The sequence below is a fragment of the Crassostrea angulata genome, chromosome 10 (assembly GCF_025612915.1).
Source record: "Crassostrea angulata isolate pt1a10 chromosome 10, ASM2561291v2, whole genome shotgun sequence".
NCBI classification, from domain to species: domain Eukaryota; kingdom Metazoa; phylum Mollusca; class Bivalvia; order Ostreida; family Ostreidae; genus Magallana; species Magallana angulata.
Genome location: NC_069120.1, coordinates 3,795,128 through 3,810,075, shown reverse-complemented (window position 1 = coordinate 3,810,075; position 14,948 = coordinate 3,795,128). Strand labels below are relative to the sequence as shown.

The following is a 14,948-nucleotide window of genomic DNA, read 5'->3' as shown; positions in this document are numbered from 1 at the left end:
CACACTGACTATATGCTGAACCATTCCGGTTACCGTGACTTAACTCTAAGTCTCTTGATAGAAAGCTAATCCTACATATCTACTTGCATGTGCAACCCCATTAAAGACCTAACATCTTGTACAGAGGAATAATCTATTTAGTATTCAATCTATTTGGTTTATTTTTCAGCCATAAAACTTGATCATGATACTAATAATCAGAATGATTCAACTGAGTTTTTCAAAGAATAAAAATTGGGTCATGCTTAAACAAAATATCAAATATATTCAGTTTCATCCCAAAAGAACAATGGGTACAACTTGGTTTCATGCAATACAATTTTTATGTTTTGTGATTTTGAAGTTTCACAAACACAACAAAAAGGAAGAAAACTGTTTAAAATTCATTTTATGTATTGTTTACATACAACAACTCAACAGTTCATTTCAAGCTTGATAGAAGGAAATACCGGTATACAGGTACACTTAGCAACCGCAATGTATTAAATTCCCATAATCAATTTCCTTCCGTTACATGAAGACAAAAATTGTTTATTATTCAACATAAATTCATGTGCATGTATATCATACACACTGCAGGACATATAAAACTAATTGTTTAAAATTTCAAATCTTTTAAATATATTAAAAGGACCTTTGTGTTTAACATTGATAGAGGTGTTCTCAAATAAAAACCACTGATGATACGAGTTATCTCCCTTTCTGTTTCTTTAACATTGACCTAGTTAGGGGTTGCTTTAACCTTTTTGCACTGTTTGTTTCAGCCTCTGTCTGGCTGGATCTCAGTCCTCTTGCACTTTTCTCGCCAGTCTCCAGCTCCTCAGGATCAGATTCTGTCTGTGCCCTTTTTCTGCTTTTTACCTCTGTTGTCTGTTTATTAATTGGGGTATTCTGTACATTACTTTTTTGTTGAGATTTTTTCTTGCTGGACATCACTTTCTCACTGCCCTTTAAATTTTCCAAACTCTGGAAAAAACATGAATGAATTACTGTAATTATAAAAACGATGCAAAGTCTGTTTTTCTCAAATATCAAGCAATCACGAACATTGAATCTCTGCCAATGACGTCACATACAGTACGCAAATATTCTCTCATATGGATCGAACCTACTAAAGAGCAACATTTTTGTGCAAACTTTTTCAAAGGTCAGTAAGTAATGTATGTATTTATTGCCTAACAATGATAGGAATGATACATTTTATAACTGTATATGTGTATAAACAGGTTTATATGAACCATATTTCGTAAATATGTGCTTAAGAAATGAAAATGTTAAAAAGTTCACTGTAATATAAACTAGGCTAGTACTTGATCAAATGGTCAGGCTACACAGGCTTTGATCATTTAAGCAATTAAGTTCATATCCCACCAAACATTTCAACATTGCTGTTTATCTCCTCAATTACATTACCCGGTAAAATCTAAATAATTAAGGACAGCACACATTGTACGAGGAGACATTATCTATTCACCTACATAACATGTCTGTATTGTTCAGTAACTATAATCTGGCTTTATAGTACTTCCAGTATACTATGTCCAAACATTTATTCAGAATACAGGATGATAGTAAGTTAGTAAATTACCTTTGTGTTTTGACTGGAGAAGACCAGAGGCTCTCCCTCACTGGACTCTGAGTCAGAACCCTCGTCCTGTGATGAACTGGTGCTGCCCCGATGAGAACCAGTCAACCGCTCCCCTCCTGACAGGGCAGCAGGTTTAATATTCTCAATGTCCGACTCTGCTTGCTCTCCATCACTAGCAGAGCTTTCAGTGGATTTAGACCCATCGTCTGACTCACTCCCATGAACACTATCATTGTCTTCATTAGCACTTTCTTCTGTTTCACGGTCTTTTTCATCATTGTCTTCTGTATCCATGGAATCGTCACTGTCTGATTCACCTCCAGAAGAATGATTTCTGATCTCCATATCCGATTCATTTTCTGGTAATCCCTCCACTGATCTGAATCCTTCCTTATTGTCAACTGACCTTCAAATAAAAATAAGCATAGAGTATTGTTCCATCTATACATGAAGCAAGAAAACATTAACAAGCTTATTTTCAGTCCATGACATTATCTAATTATAATCAGCACACTGGTTCATCCTTGAGATGTTTTATTGGCCAAGCTTTTTTAACATACTGTGTATTATCTGTGACCCTCCTCATACAACTCCAAGTGAACTCCAAAAACATGGCTTGTTGTAACAGGCGATTCATCCTCTGGAAATGCCGCTCTAAGAGACAAAAAAATCTGTCAGAACTCTGTAGCATTTTCAAAATTTTTTGCTTATAAAATCATGCATGGAAGTTCACAAGAAGACATGGCACCTGTGTAGGGAATAAATGCCTCCATGGTGGACTTGATGTTGGGGAATTTGAGGATCTCCTCTGGAGGGTATGTCTTGAGGACCGTGTTGAGGACAAACTGAGCCTCATGGCAATGTCTGCTGTTGGTATTCCATTCTCCAGCAAAACGCAGCACTGAATCTAGAAATAAAAATTTTAATGTAGCATTGAATCTAGAAACAACAAGCCATAAAAAAAAGAGAGAGATTTGCACCTACTGCAACTCTAACTTGAGCCTTTACTTCTATTCTGCTTTTAAAAATCATAATGCAAAGATATAACTTTAAATAACCCCGCACCCATTAACATAGAATAGAATAGAGACACTATTGTCGTGAATGATCAACAGTTTTACCTATCTGATCAACTCTGAGCTTTTGAAGAGTTTTCTCCAGTTCTGTTTTCCCATCAGGATTGTACAGGATTTCTACAACAATTAAACTCAAGATTATTTCCAAAACTCTACGCGGGCATTTTAAGGCTTCCGATGGATTTTAAAGCGATATGTAGAAAGTCACATGTCTGTACTTCATACATTATGATGTCATAATTAACTTTGACGTCACAATCTGCATTCCTGTCGACAGTTCTCAGGGAATGTATCTTAACGTTTAAAGTGAATTATATCAAACTAGTATAAAACCGCACGTTTCCTTTACATAGATGCTGCCGTTAATGCTAGACGTACAGAATTCATTCATATTAAAAACCAGTATCAAATAATCGGCAGTTTTAAAGCTTCGTTTTAAGTAAAAGACTATTTATAAACTTGTGGTTTGGAGACTCTCCCTGCTACGTGTAAACAACTGAATGAAGAAATTTTAATGCATGTAAAATTAGCTTGGTGCAGGTGAAAGATCAACACAATTATAGAATATTTTACGTAAAATTGGCAGAGAATATAAGTACCAATGTGAATCGTGCTTGGGAAACCTACAGATTTACCCCAATTTTTTGTAAATCGCTTTTGATTAGTAAAAATGTGCATTATTTTGATGATTTTGTGGAATGTTTCAACAATATCTTCCATACACGAAATATCTATTTCCTTCCCAAGCAAGAACTTCAAAGTATATGACTTAACAAAGGATTTTTCTTAAAAATATGTATGATTTAATGTCATTAATCACCTGCGCCGATGCAATTTATATAGATCATTTGCAGTATTAGGATTCGCCTGTCACATTATTACAAAGTATATATGACGTCAAAAAAATGCATCAAATATAATGTTTAACATCGGTGTCAATAAATGTAACATAGATCTTAAGAAATACTCCCGGTCAAAGTATTTTTGCGATTATTCAAATAATATCGTTTTCCAGCTGTATTTTAGCATCTGGACGCCTTAACATTGCTGCGTATCAAAAAGTACTGTATTGTACGGTCAAGGGTTATCATTCTGCCTAGTTATTCCTACCTTTGATGATGTTCAACACTCTGAATGGCTGCTCCAGTGTAATGGCCAGACCAATGGCTCTCAGATATTTCTTCTTGTGAAGTAAATTACTCAGCTGTTGTTCTCTATTAAAAATGGGTTAAATCCTGTTATTTCAGTGTGTTAAACATTTCAAGACATGTCATTTTAAGTAAGGAAGAGAACAGGTCTACACTAACAAACAAATGACATAATGTCATTGGATTTTATCTTGCTGTTCCAAACTAGTAGTAACAGAATTTATGGATCACCCTGTATTATACCCAACTCCCACTTTCAATCAAATTTTGGCAGGTATAAGTGTGCACTATACATGAGCCTTTACATCATACCCATACAGATCTGTAGAGCACTTACTTAAGAATGAAATCCTCTCTCTCAGTTTGCTTCTTCTGTACCTCCTCTCCTGTTACATCCTGTCAATTTATGAGTAATGTAATATTATTATTAAGTATCACAATTCTAATAAATAGACAAAATGTTCAGATAAAAACATGCAAGAAAAATTAACTATCAATTATCTCCATATGTAAGTTGATCACATGACTGTTACACGACCCTACCTTCCACAGAATGATGCTGGAGTCCGCTCCTCCAGTCACAATGTGATCCTCCTCCTTATTGACTGTGACCGACCAAACCTTGTCCTCGTGTTCATCCATTGTAGATACACAAGTGTTGGATTTTATCACCCAAAGCTTCATCAGGCCATCTGAGCCACTGAGCGGTAACAAAAATATATATATATGTCAGAGACCGTTTATCAAATGGGAAAAAAAAAAGGTGATTTGAAAAGAGGCATCTTACCAGGATAGGAGTTGCATGCCCCTGTTGATAAAAGTTACTCTCAGTACAGCACTGTCATGTCCCTCAAAAGTCTGAAACACGGAACATACGCATCACACATCACTGTGATACAGCTAATCTAAGCAATATAACTGGTAAATGAAATGTCTAAAACACGGATCATACACATCACTGTGATACAGCTATTAATCTAAACAATATAACTGGTAAATGAATGTAAGATGTTCAAAAACTCTGCTGATTTAGAACAAAAATAATGGCAATCTCACAAATGCCTTCTACTAAAAATTGGCATCAACAATGACTGTTATAAAACGCTTCTAGTTTATCACAGGACATGCACTATTAACTCAGTACTAATAATATATTAAAATGAGGTCAAACCTTGACACATTCTAAGCCTTGTATTGACCAAATTTTGATTGTTCCGTCTCCTGATGAGGTTGCTATACACTAAAACAAAAAAAAGGAAACAAATACAGATCCAATTAACCACATGCAATGTACTGTGGAATCATTAAAATTCGTGGGGGCCAATTTTCGTGGATTGCTTAAATTTTAAAAGTTCGTGGGGAAGTAATTTCGTGTTTTCTTGTATACCTACAAAAGGAAATTTGACTATATTGCCTTAATTTATTCATTCGTGGAGGATGTTAATTTGCGGATAAGAGGTACCCACGAATTCCACGAAAATTGAGCCACCACGAAATCTAATGATTCCACAGTATTGTGTGGAAAATAATAATCAACAGTTAAGTAAGTAAAAAACTTAAGGAATCCTTACCTGGTCAACAGGTGAGAACTGAACACACCAGACTCCCCTCTTGTGGCCTCTCATCACTCCAACTAGAGCAAAAGTTTCAGCATTCCAAAGCTTTCAACAGAAAGATAAAACATAAGTACAAGTTTTATTGTGTGTCATCAGCAATTGTAAATATGTACAGCAAATTACAATCAGAGTAAATGATGAACTCTTTTGAATACAATGAATTTCAGTTAACAATATTTTACAGAGTTTGATAGGATGGACTGACCTTTGCGGTGCGATCATGTGACCCTGTTGCTATGAATTTGTCATTTGGAGACATAACAACACAGTTAATATCTTTCTCATGAACCCTCTCTGTATGGATACACTTCAGGTCCTTACAGGATTCTTCCCCGGTTTTGGGGAGCTGCCACTTCTTCAGAGTGAAATCTTGACCCCCACTAACCATCCAACTAGCTGTTACACTGTAAGAAGTAGGGAATTTTACTTAAAAACAAAGAATTAACAACTTCATGTAAATTTTAAATTTCTAAAAAGGAGAGAAGGGAAAAACAGAATGATTTCATTTACGAGCACAGTAAATATAACCTTTATGAACAGTTTCTATGGTAACTGACCTGGAAATAGCCACAGTGCCTACTATGTGTGTGTGACCATGCCCAACTCCAACACAGCTGACCTTCCCAGAATCTGGGTCAAATTTCCATACTCTTACTGTATTGTCCTAAAAATCAGAAAAGAATTTGTGCAGGGTCTCATTTAACAATTTTAATATTCACACCATAACTTTTATCATTTTACAGCAAACTTTAATTTAAAATTTGATACAATGTCAAAGTTTAATATTGTCAACTCTTTTAAATCTACCTTTGAACAAGTGGCCAGCAGATTTCTCTTCCTGTGAACCGTAACCCCAAGAATGATGTCCGTATGACCAGAGCATAGCTGACAGTTCCAGGTCGCGACCTCAAATACTTTGAGGTGCTCACTATTTGTGGCCACAGCCAAGTGAGAATCATTGGGTCCTAGAAACTGTACCTCCAACACCTGGTCTGTGTTGCCACAAAACTGAAAGGATGATGGTACAAGTACATGTAAAACTTCTTTTATCATTTCTTTCAACTTATTAAAAACCTAAAATACATGTACATACAAGTTCTTTTTAAATACCAATCTGTACAGAGTTGGAGAAAAAGGTTTTGAAGAGAATATGCAATGTGAGCAGAATGTTAAGTGATACATACTACTGTGGAATACAATGGTTTTACTGTGTCACCTAGTATCAAACAGACACAGGTGATTCTTACAGGTGATTTTTTAAGTTTAACCCACCTGTTTACTGACAGACAGATCCTGTAATTTACACACGGTGATGTTGTTATCAAAGGTAACCACAGCCAGACTCTGCAGGGCCTCACTGTGTAGTGCCTGGGTGATGTTTTGATTCTCTTCCTCATTGTCACTGGCTCGACCAATCAGCTCTTTCCTTACATACACGCACTTTGCTTTTTCAATATTCCACACACGTAAAGTTCCTACATACATAAAATATATTATATAGGCTACTCTGAATGTCATAACCAAATGGAGATTGGAAAATAAATGTAACGAAAAATTGACAATAGCTAGAGAATAGACATGTTACAGACAACTCAGATAACATTATTTTAGCCTGTCTAGCTTTGGCTCAGAGGAGTGTGAAATTCTTATTGTATCAACTATACATGTGAAGGCAATCTTTCAGGGAGTCTGCATTCAAAAACAAATCCAACAGATAGCCTTTGCTAGGAGTATATCCCATAACTGTGGAATCATTCAAATTCATGGTGGTGAAGTTTTGCAGGTTGTGAATTTTTCATGGTGGTGTTACATGTATGTCATGAGTTCACTTGATGTATGAATAAAATAATTAATGTGTTTCACTGTAAAGGGGTACATATACGTTCCATGAAAGTTGATACACCTTGCATTATAATTATTTCACAGTATGTTGAACACAATGAAATACTGAACTCTGACCTTTACTGCCAGCTGTGATGATGTGTGGGCCTTCCTGCTCAATGACCCCAAGGTCGGGAAACTCCTGATTTTGAGGCAACAAGATCACTGCTTCCACACTCTGTAAAACAAGACTCGGGTTAGCTTTTATGTTTTTAATACTATTTTGGTCTTTTTTTACCAGTAAATAAGAATTTTTTTATTTCTTTGATAGGCTTCCTCATGAGAGAGATAAGATTATGGAACGAGTTGCATGAAAAATCCACACAGATTATGTGAGGATATTTTATCTCCCAGTTGAGTGAATAATAAACAAAGTCTGTAAGAATATATTTTTTATAAGTACTGACCTCAAACACTGGGATGGCCTTGGTGACCTTCAGCTCCCCTACATCCCACACAGACACTATTCGATCTCGCCCCCCACTGCAAAAACAACGACACACATTACATCAGTGACAAGTTGTCTGTTCCTGGCAGTGACAGACTGGACAATGTTGGTATGATTCCTTACCTGTACATTGTTGCAATGATTCCTTACCTATACTTTGTTGCAATGATTCCTTACCTATACATTGTTGTATTGTCAGGTGAGAAGACCATGCTGGTGACCACGCTGTAGTGCGCCTCCACCGTCACCAGACATTTACTGGTCCTCAGGTCCCAGACCTTGACCTTGTAGTCATCCGCAGCAGAAAAAAGCTGTAACTTCTCATTGTCAGGGTGGAACTTTACTATGCTGAAACAAGAAAACTCAGCCATAACTATTTAGAATATTACATCTATGTGGTGTGGATTTCTAATTTCAATGATTTCTTATCAAATTCTAGAACTTTTGTCATTAATGTTTTTCCTCTACAAAGACTCTTATGGTATTTTAATCTTTGAGTATCAAATATGTCACATAACTGCAGAAAATGTATCACAAAGATGAGCATGTTGTGCTTCATTGAATCTCACCTTATAACCCCAGTATGACCTTTAAGATTGTGTGTACAATACTGTTTATCAATATCCCACAGTTTAATTGTTGTGTCAGAACTTCCTGATGCCAACAATGTAGAGGAAACATCAAAGTCCATAGTCAAAACAGGAGATATGTGAATAGCCTATATGTTGAAAAAGGGAATAATGTTAGAGGTGTTTATAAAGAGAATTAAAACAAAAATAAGTAAATCATGAATAAAACATCAGTAAGTGAGATTCAATAATGTATTCCATCTGAATACATGCAAGAAAGATTTATTTGACCCTGACTTAATGCACTGACCTTCCATGACCTAATTAGAACTTGATCCTTCCAGTTCCACTGCCTCAAAACTAAATGTTTGGTGGCAGCAACTAAGAACTAAATAAATGCACATTTAGTTATTTCCACACAAAGCCATATCAAGTACATTAAATCAATGTTAAATATGAATGCAAACTTAAAATGTTTGATGACTTCATTGTCTTTGACCGGTGTATTTTTCAGCTTGGTCTGGTTCTTTGTTAAGAGCATTTGCCCTTCTGGTAGTCATTCATTTCCAGGTCTTTTACATTAAAGTTTGTAAAGTGTGTCTAGAAATATACATGTATTTCTAGCCCTGAGATAATTGTCTTGGATATTTTCCGAAAAGCCAAAATAGCAGAGCCAGTGATATACATGTATGCTGATTGTCCACAACATATATCTTTGTTTTCAAATAATGTTATAATACAATACCCAATGAGGAGCACAATCAACATTTATATACAAATCTGATTGAATCATGTACATAGTACATTAACATGGATAATAGGCATATGCTGCATGCAAAAACAAAAGAAAATGTAAGCTTCTATGTGCATGTATTTAATACAAATTAATTGTGTTCTCTAAAGCATCTACCTCATTGTTTGGAGACAGACAGAAATGGGTTATTTCTTCCTCTTCCTCCTGAAAGTATTAAATAATTAAATGTAAATAGTGGTGCCATAAAGTCTGATAGAGTAAAATATAATGAATCATAACGCCAAAAAATTTTTTTTTAAAACTCTGATGTCTGAGAGAAAGATCTTGGACTGTTATAATACAAAAATATAATTATGAAACAAGGCATTAACAAAGGACCCATTAGCATTGTTTGTGGTAAAATTGCTTATACTTTCATATAAGTTTCAATTAATTTATATTTGCCTCAAACAAAATATATAAGTAAATGTATATTTCAATTTCAATTTCTTTATTAACCAATTAAGGGCCCTCAAGGGGCAACATGAAGACTGTTGACATACAACATCCAATGAACATAAAACATTCAATAAACATATACAAGAGGGAAAGAGCTGGATGATTAAAAGATGTATAAATGTATATATAGCATTTAATGTCATGTGAAAAATGGAATACAAACCTGGGATAAAGTGTATTTGGTTTGCCCTGAATTTACATCAATAATGTGGATTTTGTTTCCACATCCACAAAACATGCACGTCCCATCATTGGAAATCTATTAAAAAGATCAGAAATTATAGAAAGGGTCCAGGAGTACAACATACATTTTTATAACACTGAATAGATATAAAAGTAAAAATACTTACAAAGATTTTCCCTCCAGTGTAAAAGGGTTCATACTTTGTTTCCACAGCAAAACTATAGTAAACAAAAAGGGGGAAAATTAGAAGAGGGAGAGATTACAAATGTTAAAGATACACCTCTTATTTACTAGCCTATATCAGCTGTATATTTCTAATGGGAACACACTGTGACAATGCAGTGTTACGCTGCATTAGAAGTGATTTGCTATTCCCTGTGTGTCGTAACACATTAACTAGATTCCCATTTTAAACATAAACCATAAAAGGATTACTAACTTCTCTTTAAGTTGTGTCATATTTTCTGTTTCATAGTCAACACGTGCACCGGAAGTTTCCAAATATTTTCCAAGAGGGATAACTCTGTAAGTGGAACTCTTCAGTAGATGGAGGCAGAAAGTAAAGACTGCTGATCAAACAGTCAAAAACCCGTTATTCGGTTAAAACACTCGTTGGCGAAAGTGTAAATTTTTAGGTATATATCCAGTTGTTTTTTTACAATGATGGGCTTTTTGTAAAACTCTTTCAAGGTTAGGTGACACCTGGGACTTAAATACCACTGATATACTACTGTACGAAAATACGTTGGGTAATACGTCCCTGGGTAAAGTCTCATGTGTAGAAGTTATGCAAAAAAAACAGACTAAGAGCAAATGAACATGGTATTTATATTGATTGTTATTTATATCTCTTCTTTCATGTGTGTGAAAAGATTGAAGACAAAAAAAATCATAAGTTGATAGACAAGGTTCCAAAAAAATTCCTGGAAAATCTTTGAAAATATATGCCAGTCAACAGGAATGTCCAAATGACCAAAATTCGGGAAACCCAAATTCTTCCTCTGATTATCAGTCAGACAGAGACATAAATAACAGAGATTGGCAACTCCGCCATTAGCGTGTTTTGTTGTTAAAAAATGGTACCGGACCAACCTTACTTTGAGAACTACATTTCACGATATTTCGATCAGCTGTCTATCCCTGTTATTTATGACTCTGATTCAGATATCTGATGCTAACTGAAAGCTCTTGCTCATAACTCAGTTTTACTGGTAACAAATAACTGAAATGTTGCTTTCGCAGTTAAACAGGTTAAAATTTGGGGCCCAAATGCAGTGGCGTCGGAAGCAAATTGAAAGGGGGCAAGACTTATCCGAAATCTTGACAAGAAAAAATAACGATAATGGTTACTGGTGTGCCGCAGTCCTCGCTGAGTACCTTTTCTCACCAGTGCATTGTTACGTAATTTTTTGTAATAATTTTATGTGTTGATAAAATGACGTAACAAGGTACTGGTGAAAAAAGGTACTCAGCAAGAACTGGTCGCTTGCCAGTATAGTTTTGTTTAAATTACTAAAAAAAAGTGGAGGGGGGGGGGGGGGTGAGGGATCAAAATTTACAAATTATACTTACAAGTGCATTTGTTTAAAGTACTGACTATTGAATCTTTCAGACATGTCTAGGTTTGACGTTGAGAAGTTTGAGAGCCCACCTGACCCAGACTTGATTTGCTGTATCTGTCAGTGTGTGCTGGAGGGTCCAGTAGAGAGCCCATGTCGCCATGTATTTTGTAAAGTCTGCATAGAGACATGGCTGCACCGCAATAGAAACTGTCCAACCTGCCGCCATCGGCTGAAAAAGAGACATTTAAAGCCCATCCTTCCAATCGTGCAAAACATGTTAAACCGTTTGCTTATGTACTGTGATTTTAGAATTAATGGTTGTGATGAAAGACTGCCATTAGAAGTGTATGATAAACATATCAAGGAATGTGACTTTAAGATGGTGGGATGTAGATATGAAAAATGTTTCGTCTCTGTTTTGCAAAAGTTTTTAAAGAAACATGAGGAAGAAGAGTGTGAACACAGAGAGAAGTTGTGTTCCAAGGTTTGTGGCCTGATGATCCCTGTTCGCATCTATGATGGACATGACTGTGTGGAGGAACTGAGGAAGTACTCTCAAGGTAAATGACTTGGAGGAATACCATGTGTAGAGAATTTGTTTACCTTAATAATGGCAAAAAATGAGTCAATGAAACAATCATTTCTCTTAATGAACAGTAAAATATATCTGACAGACACTTGTAAAGGACATCATACAAAGTAATATAGATACAATTGTATATGAGAAAGTGTTATATGATGCAATATTTCTTTAAAAAAATTTGTTTATTTTATTTCAGAACAATATGCCCTGGTCGACACTTTTAAGAAAAAGGTGACAGAGCTCAATACACTGACAGAAAAATTGAACCAGCAGATTGAAACATTACGCCAAGAAATATATTCTAACCGAGAGAGAAGTCTATCATTTGACTTACTCATTTCCAGTGACTCTGATCTTTCGATTAATTCTCTGGATGACTACAGTGATTACAGGTCCTCGGATCAGGATGACCAACAACATGGAATGACGTTTGAAGAATTCGATCGTCAGGACAGAAATTTTTGGAGAAGCCTGCGAGACTCTAGGGACAGGAGAAGAAGGCGAACTAGATATCAAAGAGATTTCAGTTCTCATAGAGAGGGTAGAGACGAACATTCAGGGGAAATTGATGTTGTCAACACCCCGCCAAGATCTCCGTCCTCGTTTCATGACCGTGATGAGACTGACGTGGAAGTTGATGTTGTCAACGAATCGGATGTGGACAGAAATGATCTAGAACACCGCTCTTTATTTCGGTCGCCAAGACGATCTCGATATGACAGACAGTGGGATGACAGCTCTTCTAACAGGTCATACATTTTTGGATCTTCTCGGGCAAGACACACTGCTTCATATCGCATGTCCCCTAGATCTTCACCAGACAGAAGCATGTCCCCTAGATCTTCACCAGACAGAAGGAGGCATTCATCAGGAGGTTACAGCTCAGACAGAACACTCAGACGCCATAGCTGGAGTCCTACTAATAGTGACAGATCGCAGAACAGAAGTTCATCCAGTCGATCCTTTCGATCATCCAGAAGTCACAGTTATTCAACTGTTGGATCGAGGACGCCTCACCGAAGGCGAAGATTCCTTTCATCCTCAAGATCTCGCTCGAGATCTTCACATTCTAGATCACTGTCCTCAAGATATTTCCATTCTAGAAGCCGCAGTCACTCAGTAGATAGTAATAGAAGTGATTTCCTGTCTTACCACAGTTCTGCCAGAAGTAGGACCGACACAGACTCGGACGCAGATAGCCACGTCTCAGTTACAAGCTCGAGATACTCCCATCTTCAAAACTACAGGAATGATGATGAAAGAAGAGACAGCAATCAAAGGCGTAGAGAAGCGCATGACCTATCAGATAGAAGTGAAGAAAGATACAGTAGTGATGATGCTAGACACAATACAAGGGAATGGCTACCAGGCAGAAGAAATGCTAGGAGAAGGGAAGATCATGGCACAACTTCCTCCCCCAGAAGGCCCACTAGGGAACAGAAGGATAACGGCCCAAGTCAATCTCCCAGAAGAACCACAAGGGAGCATGCAGACAATGGCACAAGTCAGTCTCCTAGAAGGACACGATCAAGATCAACACCTGATAACAGGGAAACAGATTACTCTGATATCAGGCATACTGTTAGTAACTCTGGTGAATCTATCAGGGAAAACAGACAGGGTGAGGGGAGCTCAAATAATACTGAAGTGGAAACCAAATCTCCCAATAAACGAAAGAGAAAAGATTCTGAAGGCGAGACATGTGAAACTAAAGACTCAAAACGAATAAAGAGAGATTCAACAAAATCTCATAGTTCTGCATGCTCATCAACAGCTTCCTCCACACACCAAAATAAAGGGGAAGTTAACACTTTGGAGCAGCGGCCTAAAAGTCAAAGGTTAAGGCGCAGCACAGTTACATCGCAGAGAGACTGTCCGTTGCAGGACAATAGAATTGAGAATTCAGCGTTGGACACAGAGGACTACAATTCTGACAGTGACAACACCTGGGAGCCAGGAACATCGCCGGAGGATAGCGACGTGACATCCTTGTCAGTGTATGACAGTGTAAGTGACATGACATCACCGTCAGTTTATGACAGTGGCAGTGACTACGAGGTCCTTATCCCTAAATCAGCAGGCCAGCTCTTGACAGAGTATGCCTCTGATGACTCAGATGACAGCTGGCATCCAGAACCATCATAACCATTTACTGTACTTCAGAACAAGGCCCTTGTTTAATTTTAATGTTACTTATATCATGTTTTTATGCTCCAAAGTGCACTGTCATCTATCAGAAAAACCAAGTCTGTTTGCTACTGACTATATTTAAACTGCAGCATGTTTAGATGAAGTGATTTTTTTGTTTGATTTCTTTTGTAATTTTTTTAGAGGATGTGTTTGATAGGATGTTAGATTTATGTTTTCATGTAATATGTGAAATATTACGACCATGTTATTATGGATTAAGTGATCAGTGTTCTGGTGGTGTTATTTCTTACAATTTACATTGTAAGTCATTCTGATTGTCAAAACATTCAAAGATTTTGTGAGAAATGCACAAAACATTAATACAGTGTGTTTAAATGTTACTCAAAGCATTCCTGTTTAATTTGATGTGACAGCCGATTTAGTACTTATAAGGTAGTGTTTATATTAAACATTTTTTTCCATTTCAGCTATTTTTGTTTTGCTATGATTTAGCCGATTTAAGATTACTCAGGTGTTTAAGAAGAGAACTTAGTGATGCAGGAATATTTAAGTTTTTTGACATAGCAAATGTAGGAATTTTGCAAATTTGCCTGAAAATGTTAACAAAATTATGTAGAAGAAAGTGGTTGTTGCTAAAAAAATTCTTCTTTAAAGCCCCTTGGTAAAGATTTTTACTGGCCTTAAATGTAGGAATGTAGCTGCAGGTCTGTAGCTCGCCATCTGAAAAAATCAGATGGACGACTTAAGTTGTTAATTCAAATTTTTTTTTCAGACTAGAGTCTACAGACCTGCAGCTAGCAAAAATAAGGATATGCTGTTGAATGAAATTGTTCAAGGTATCACTCTATGGTAAAGGATGTGATCTGTGTGTCTCCCTATGGTAAAGGATT

The 14,948-nt window shown here is 36.5% G+C and overlaps 2 protein-coding genes across 2 annotated transcripts; one reads left to right on the top strand and one right to left on the bottom strand.

The window, feature by feature from the left end:
- Positions 1-370: 370 nt before the first annotated feature.
- On the bottom strand, positions 371-11,550 carry LOC128165660 (transducin beta-like protein 3). The gene is made up of 25 exons (XM_052830409.1): positions 11,378-11,550; positions 10,202-10,312; positions 9,929-9,980; positions 9,742-9,837; positions 9,237-9,284; positions 8,637-8,714; positions 8,327-8,475; positions 7,935-8,105; positions 7,717-7,792; positions 7,388-7,487; positions 6,701-6,903; positions 6,236-6,436; positions 5,986-6,092; positions 5,634-5,832; positions 5,384-5,473; positions 4,984-5,052; positions 4,600-4,670; positions 4,356-4,512; positions 4,150-4,208; positions 3,775-3,878; positions 2,710-2,781; positions 2,337-2,495; positions 2,149-2,242; positions 1,589-1,994; positions 371-966 (listed from the first exon to the last, which is right to left on the bottom strand). Exons 1-25 carry the CDS (start codon positions 11,548-11,550, stop codon positions 691-693), a joined length of 3,321 nt encoding a protein of 1,106 aa, XP_052686369.1. The 3' UTR covers positions 371-690.
- A 153-nt stretch (positions 11,551-11,703) lies between these two features.
- Positions 11,704-14,052, top strand: LOC128164785 (serine/arginine repetitive matrix protein 2-like). Its single transcript, XM_052828775.1, has 2 exons — positions 11,704-11,884; positions 12,104-14,052. The coding sequence occupies exons 1-2, from the start codon at positions 11,704-11,706 to the stop codon at positions 14,050-14,052; spliced, it is 2,130 nt and encodes a 709-aa protein (XP_052684735.1).
- Positions 14,053-14,948: the final 896 nt, after the last annotated feature.

Bases quoted from the DNA above. Each gene is read 5' to 3' on its own strand.
- LOC128165660 (XM_052830409.1), bottom strand. From the start codon at position 11,550: ATGGCGGCAGGTTGGACAGTTTCTATTGCGGTGCAGCCATGTCTCTAT. The intron at 5,474-5,633 runs GTCAGTCCATCC...TTCTGTTGAAAG, and splicing joins CACATGATCGCACCGCAAAG to CTTTGGAATGCTGAAACTTT. The intron at 4,671-4,983 runs GTTTGACCTCAT...TCCGTGTTTCAG, and splicing joins AAGGCTTAGAATGTGTCAAG to ACTTTTGAGGGACATGACAG.
- LOC128164785 (XM_052828775.1), top strand. From the start codon at position 11,704: ATGGTGGGATGTAGATATGAAAAATGTTTCGTCTCTGTTTTGCAAAAG. The intron at 11,885-12,103 runs GTAAATGACTTG...ATTTTATTTCAG, and splicing joins ACTGAGGAAGTACTCTCAAG to AACAATATGCCCTGGTCGAC.